This window comes from Hemiscyllium ocellatum, chromosome 3 (genome assembly GCF_020745735.1).
Source record: "Hemiscyllium ocellatum isolate sHemOce1 chromosome 3, sHemOce1.pat.X.cur, whole genome shotgun sequence".
Taxonomy (NCBI): domain Eukaryota; kingdom Metazoa; phylum Chordata; class Chondrichthyes; order Orectolobiformes; family Hemiscylliidae; genus Hemiscyllium; species Hemiscyllium ocellatum.
The window spans coordinates 139,202,455-139,210,054 of NC_083403.1; the positions used below are offsets into that span (position 1 = coordinate 139,202,455).

The 7,600-nt window shown below is 41.2% G+C and overlaps 1 protein-coding gene across 1 annotated transcript in view; it reads left to right on the forward strand.

The window, feature by feature from the left end:
- wdr35 (WD repeat domain 35) overlaps nucleotides 1–7,600 on the forward strand; it is a 102,884-nt gene that overhangs the window by 74,232 nt on the left and 21,052 nt on the right. The window contains exons 20-21 of the mRNA XM_060853877.1: nucleotides 1,073–1,219; nucleotides 4,013–4,145. Coding sequence (XP_060709860.1) covers nucleotides 1,073–1,219; nucleotides 4,013–4,145 — 280 coding nt within the window. The remainder of the gene's footprint in view (nucleotides 1–1,072; nucleotides 1,220–4,012; nucleotides 4,146–7,600) is intronic.

The window sequence follows — 7,600 nt, forward strand, 5'->3', positions numbered from 1 at the left end:
TTGAGATTGTCTTAAAAGCAACAGCATATTCCTACCCATTCCACACCACTAGTTTTATTTCTATTAATTTGGGTAGAAGAAGAGCATTGATCCCTGCAAACCAGCCAACTGACATTGAAAAGTCTTGATGATGATATAGTCAATAATGGCATTTTAACATCTGTAGTCATGATTTACCAAAAAAAGCCAAAGTAAAGTTTAGAGTTATCAATTAGACTCCATGAAGAGTTTTTCAGCCCCAGCATTGTTTATCCTTCCCAGTATTGGTAATGAGATTCAAATAATCTGCTTGTACTTATTTGATTAGAATGGGGAGCATTGTCTTTTGACCCCACTTTCCTCAGACTCCAATATGATGTTTACTCTGCCACCAGCTATGACATCACTACGGGTGGGAGCTTACCCAGCGTACTTAAACATGGCCAGGCTTCTCATAATGCTCCCCATGGGGTTTCACATTTGCTCAGCAACCATAGCTGCCTTGAAAGTGTTACCTGTGTAAGTTAATGCCTTTGCTTTAGATATCCACTAACCTGTAGGTGCAGTCACCCAAGAAGAGCAGTTGAAGTTGAAATGACAAACTTCTTTTGAAAGTTGATCCTTAAATATTTGGCTTGGAGTAGAATTCCTGCTGGACTAGGATTTTCATAGGAATCATAGGTTGGCAGAGGGATGGGTGGCCATTGGTAGAATATCATCAGGCTAGAGATTAATGGCAGGATTATAAAAGTGTTTATAAAAGTGTCAGTTATCCAATTGTGTTCTGAGAAAGAGTCACTGGATTCAAAAGGTTAACTCTGATTTCTCTCCACAGATGCTACCAAACCTGCTGAGTTTTTCCAGCAATTTCTGCTTTTGTTTCTGATTTACAGCATCTGCAGTTCTTTCAGTTTTTATTCAGTTGGTTTTGGGAGTAGCACGCAGTATTTGTGCATATGTACTCATATGAGGTAGAGCTCATTGGGCAGTAAATTCTAAAATTTGTAGATGATGCAAATAACATATTTTGGTTTTATGATGGGTTTAACTTCTGCATAATCAGAATTTCATTTTTATTTTATTCTGCTAATAGAGATCTGGCTATTGATCTAAGGATCAAGTTGGGAGATTGGTTTCGAGTTTTGCAATTGTTAAAAACTGGTTCTGGTGATGCTGATGATGCTCTACTTGAGCAAGCCTATAATGCCATTGGAGACTATTTTGCCGATCGTCAAAAGTGGTAAGTAACAGCATTGTTATCCAACTAGACAGTGGGAGGTCTTGAAGTTCTGTGAACATTCTCACAGTTTCTTGTCGTAAATTAAATGAAAGTTGATTAATACGTCAGAGAAATAGTAAAAAAATAGCCATTTGAATTCTGCAATTCTGCCAGTGGAGATGAGAATACCAGTGAAATTTCAGGAACACAGATGTTTTGGCAACAAAGAATAATTAGACTATTTAGCCTCTCCTTTCCATTTCCTTATTATCTGAGAAACATGAGGCTCTTCAAACATGAATAATTGTTCATAATGGTGACCTCAGAAGGAATTCATTCCCACTCTTCTATTACAGCTGGGTGCAGTCCTGTGTCCACACCTGTGGGGAAGGTAGTCTACCCTACAGTGACCCTTATAGGTTTGGTCAGTTGTCTCTACTGGCATTTTTGCTCAGAGGATCCAGATACGTTGAGTGTGAACTTGCCAGAGGCAAATGCCTTGCCGGTGCTTCCTCTGAGGCATCCGTGCTCTCATCCTCAGAGGTAAAGGTGGTAATCTCCTGCTGTGTGGCCCTCTTGACCATGGCCACCATGGACTTACAGCTTGTATCTGCATGACACAAAAGAGATGTTGCAAACAAATGGTAGACATTGTGGCATGTTAAAATGAAATACATATTGTGGGTAATGGGGAAGTAGCACAGCAATGGACATGGAATTCTCAGCACCTTCACACCTGACCTTCTCTGGCGAAGCCCAAGATTTTCTCCTTCTAGTGGATAAGGAACTGAATGTTGGATACCCCAACAGCCATCCCCTTCAGCACTGTTATAGGCATTTTCTCCTTAAAAGAGAGAAGTTAGGGTGAGGGGAGGGAATGAGTGAGATGAATGTGGGTGGCACAGCTGTTGCAGGAGAATCAGTCAGTTGTCCCAAGTGAGTGAGTAGTCAAGAGTGTAGTGTTGGAAATGCACAGCAGGTCAGGCAGCATCCGAGGAGCAAGAAAATCTACATTTCAGGCATAAACCCTTCATCAGGAATGGAAGGGCTTTTGCCCGAAACGTCGATTTTCCTGCTCGGATGCTGCCTGACCTGCTATGCTTTTCCAGCTGCCACTCTTGACTCTAATCTCCAGCATCTGCAGTCCTCACTTTTCCCAAGTGAGTGCGTAGTCAAGGCTGAGGACATGCAAGTTTAGCAGTTTGGGATAGATTAACAGCAAGTAAGGGAAGACTTCACATGCAAAATAGAGAGCAGCAGTCAATGAGATTCTGGACTGCCATTACTGCACTGAACAGTGGGGGGCGGGATGATCTTTGACCAAGCTGGCTGCTCTGGTGTTGAAGCCTCCTCTTGTTATCCTGGCTGAAAAGGACATCCCACCTTTGTTCCAGGTCCAAGTCCCCAAAGCAGGCAACCACTTTCCTTTTACCTGCTGTGCCTGAGGTGATTAAATTGAATCTTACAGGACAGCTCCTTGAGCTGTGCTTGACTAGCATGCAAAATAAATGTGCCACCGGTGTCAGGAATGTCGGTCTATCCTGGAATATCTAGCCAGCAACAAGTACTTCCACCTCCGGGAAGTGGTAAAATTGGGCTAGCATCATATGAGAGTGAGAGCTTTTGTGTTTGGTAGGAAGTAAATGAGGCGAGTTTAGAAATGTAGCTTGAGGTAACTTGCTAGTCCTCAGAAAGAGAAGCCCTTTATGAAACTTAAAAATGACACTTACCGTTTTTTAGCTAAGTTTCCTCCCAAAGAGACCTAGTACCAAAATGAAATGGCTGTAAAGTGATAAGAGTTGTGCACAATAGTGAAAGCTGAAAATTTATGGCATACAATTTAGGCAGTTCAAGTTCTTGGGCCCACAGCTCAAGGAGCTTCATTAGGGGAATGGCAGAAGCAGGCCTATTTGGGTAATTGAGCTAAATTATTTGAACAACTGCATAATACCTTTACTCAAGTACAGGAGAATAGAACTGAGTGTTCAGCAATAGCTGAAAATACATATTCTGTGCTGTGCTACTTCCCCAATATTCACAATGTGTATTTCATCTTAACATGCCACAATGTCTAGTACTTGGTTGCAACATCTCTTTTGTGTCATTCAGATACGAACTGTAAGTTCATGGTGGCTGTGGTCAGGAGGGCCAAACAGTAAGGGATTGTCACCTTTACCTCAGAGGAAGAGAGCACGGATGCCTCAGAGGAAGCACCGGCAAGGCGTTTGCCTCTGGCAAGTTCATACCCTGGATCCTGTAAGCGAAAATGTGTTTAGGTTTAAAATGTTAAATAAACGTTCAGAAGTACTTACCTCTATTCAGAATGGGAGGATAGAAGACTGGTTGAGCTTTTAAATTTATTGTACATATGCAATTTACTTTCACTATTGAATTATTGTACCAGTTTGATACAAATTTGTTAGAAAGTGATTCTTACCTGTTCTAATATATTTACAAGTAGAAAAGAATGATAGGGGTATTTTTAGTGTTCCTGCTCAGTGTTCTCTGACATGGATTAGATAAGGAAAAATAACATTGTATTGATAATTGCTCAAGCTGATAAATCAAACTAATCACTGGATGCACAGAATTGACCATTTACATTAAGGACTCAGATTAACAAATGTATTTCTGCTGAATCCTAGCTTCAGAATTTGTATCCAGTTATTCGGTTTTTACATGAGAAAGTGTATTCGGATTTATATGATCGTGTTGATAATTTTGTCCAATTACCAATTGGCTATTGTGTGAAAATCTTTAATTGACAAAAACAATCCAAACAGATGTGACTTCAAATCTCCTTTCCACTTGCAGGATGAATGCTGTTCAGTACTATGTTCAAGGCCGGAATCAGGAGCGACTGGCAGAGTGTTATTACATGCTTGAGGATTATGAAGGTTTGGAAAAACTGGCAAATGCCCTACCAGAAAATAACAAACTGCTTCCTGTAAGTATTAGGAATAATGTATTGTCATTGGAGTGAAATGTTGGGGTTTATCTCCCTTTACAAGTAGGATAAAGTAGACCTTCATTGTGAATTCTGTTTAAATTGAACTATAAATTGAAAAGGATTTGTGAAAAGAATATACTTTAACCCCGATAACTAGTGTACCAAATGAATTCATTCCCATCAATTGAAGCAATCAGTTAGGTTAAATGATTAATCTTTTAGTATGTATTTGAATCAAGCAACTTTTAATTTAAAACCTTAGTTCTGTGTTGATTCAAAGGGAATTTTGAGAAAGTCTGAATTTGGATGGCATGTCAACTTTTGATTAATTTTGATTAATCATCACTATTTATCAAACTGATTGATAAATATATAGATTAATTAATAATTGCCGTTTGTTTATTAAATTAATCATATTGGTTGCGTTAGCTGGCATTCGCTCCTAATGCACTATAGAACTAGTGATGCTTTTAGCTTTGAAAAATGTGTTGCTGGAAATGCGCAGCAGGTCAGGCAGCATCAAAGGAGGAGGAGAATCGACGTTTCAGACATAAGCCCATAAGACCATAAGACATAGGAGTGGAAGTAAGGCCATTCGGCCCATAGAGTCCACTCCGCCATTCAATCATGGCTGATGGGCATTTCAACTCCACTTACCAGCATTCTCCCATAGCCCTTAATTCCTTGTGACATCAAGAATTTATCAATCTCTGCCTTGAAGACATTTAGTGTCCCGGCCTCCATTGCACTCTGCTGCAATGAATTCCACAGGCCCACCACTCTCTGGCTGAAGAAATGTCTCCATATTTCTGTTCTGAATTGACCCCCTCTAATTCTAAGGCTGTGTCCATGGGTCGTAGTCTCCTCGCCTAATGGAAACAATTTCTTAGCGTCAACTCTTTCCAAGCCATGTATTATCTTGTAAGTTTCTATTAAATCTCCCCTTAATCTTCTAAACTCCAATGAATACAATCCCAGGATCCTCAGCCGTTCCTCGTATGTTAGACCTACCATCCCAGGGAACATCCGTGTGAATCTCCGCTGGACACGCTGCAGTGCCAGTATGTCCTTCCTGAGGGGTGGGGACCAAAACTGGACACATTACTCCAAATGAGGCCTAACCAGAGCTTTATAAAGTCTCAGTAGCACAACGGTGCTTTTATATTCCAACCCTCTTGAGATAAATGACAACATTTCTTTCTTAATCACAGACTCAACCTGCATGTTTTCCTTTAGAGAATCCTCGACTAGCACTCCCAGATCCCTTTGTACTTTGGCTTTACGAATTTTCTCACCGTTTAGAAAATAGTCTATGCTTTTATTCTTTTTTCAAAGTGCAAGACCTCGCATTTGCTCACGTTGAATCCCATCAGCCATTTCCTGGACCACTCTCCCAAACTGTCTAGATCCTTCTGCAGCCTCCCCACTTCCTCAGTACTACCTGCCTGTCCACCTAACTTCATATCATCGGCAAACTTCGCTAGAATGCCCCCAGTCCCTTCATCCAGATCATTAATATATAATGTGAACAGCTGCAGCCCCAACACTGAACCCTGCGAGACACCACTTGTCACCAGCTGCCATTCTGAAAAAGGACCTTTTATCCCAACTCTCTGCCTTCTGTCAGACAGCCAATTCTCAATCCATACCAGTAGCTCACCTCGAACACCATGGGCCCTCACCTTGCTCAGCAGCCTCCCGTGTGGCACCTTATCAAAGGCCTTTTGGAAGTCTAGATAGACCACATCCATTGGGTTTCCCTGGTCTAACCTACTTGTCACCTCTTCAAAGAATTCCAACAGGTTTGTCAGACACAACCTCCCCTTACTAAATCCATGTTGACTTGTTCTAATCCGACCCTGCTCTTCCAAGAATTTAGAAATCTCATCCTTAATGATGAATTCTAGAATTTTACCAACAACCGAGGTTAGGCTAATTGGCCTATAATTTTTCATCTTTTGTCTTGATCCTTTCTTGAACAAGGGGGTTACAACAGCGATCTTCCAATCATCCGGGACTTTCCCTGACTCCAGTGACTTTTGAAAGATCTCAACCAACGCCTCCGTTATTTCCTCAGCCACCTCCCTCAGAACTCTAGGATGTAGCCCATCGGGGCCAGGAGCTTTTTCAATTTTAAGACCTTTTAGCTTTTCTAGCACTTTCTCTTTTGTAATGGCAACCATACTCAACTCAGCCCCCTGACACCCTTTAATTGTTGGGATATTACTCATGTCTTCCACTGTGAAGACTGACGCAAAGTACTTATTAAGTTCTCCTGCTATTTCCTTATCTCCCATCACTAGGCTTCCAGCATCAGTTTGAAGTGGCCTAATGTCTACTTTTGCCTGTCGTTTGTTTCTTATGTATTGAAAGAAACGTTTACTATAATTTCTAATATTACTGGCCAGCCTACCTTCATATTTGATCCTCTTCTTCCTTATTTCTCTCTTTGTTATCCTCTGTTTGTTTTTGTAGCCTTCCCAATCTTCTGATTTCCCACTGCTTTTGGCCACTTTATAGGATCTCTCTTTTTCTTTAATACATTTCCTGACTTCCTTTGTCAGCCATGGCTGTCTAATCCCTCCCTGGATAATGTTTCTTTTGTTGGGGATGAACCTCTGTACAGTGTCCTCAATTATACCCACAAACTCCTGCCATTTTTGCTCTACTGTCTTCCCCGCTAGGCTCTGCTTCCAGCCTATTTTTGTCAGTTCCTCTCTCATGCCCTCATAATTACCTTTATTTAACTGTAACACCATTACATCCGATTTTGCCCTCTCTCTTTCAAACTGCCGACTGAACTCTACCATATTATGATCGCTGCTTCCTAAGTGTTCCCTTACTTTAAGATCTTTTATAAAGTCTGGTTCATTACATAGCACTAGGTCCAGAATAGCCTGCTCCCTTGTGGGCTCCATGACAAGCTGTTCGAAAAAGCCATCCTGTAAGCATTCCAAGAATTCCCTTTCTTTGGATCCACTGACAACATTATTTACCCAGTCCACCTGCAAATTGAAGTCCCCCATGATCACTGTGACCTTGCCTTTCTGACATGTCTTTTCTATTTCCTGGTCCATGTTGCGCCTCTGGTCCTGACCACTGTTAGGTCTGTACATAACTCTCATTATGGTTTTTTTGCCTTTGTGGTTCCTCAATTCCACCCACACAGACTCCACATCATCTGACACTATGCCATTCAGTGCCATAGATTTAAACGTCCCGAAACGTCGATTCTCCTGCTCCTTTGATGCTGCCTGACCTGCTGTGCTTTTCCAGCAACACATTTTTCAGCTCTGATCTCCAGCATCTGCAGTCCTCACTTTCTGCTAGATGCTTTTAGCTTTGTTAACCTGACTGATATATATTGAACCTGGACCAGTGCCATTATTTAAAAGGGTTTATTGAAGTCACAATAATCCAGCAATCTATCCTCCAAAATATAGAATCATAGA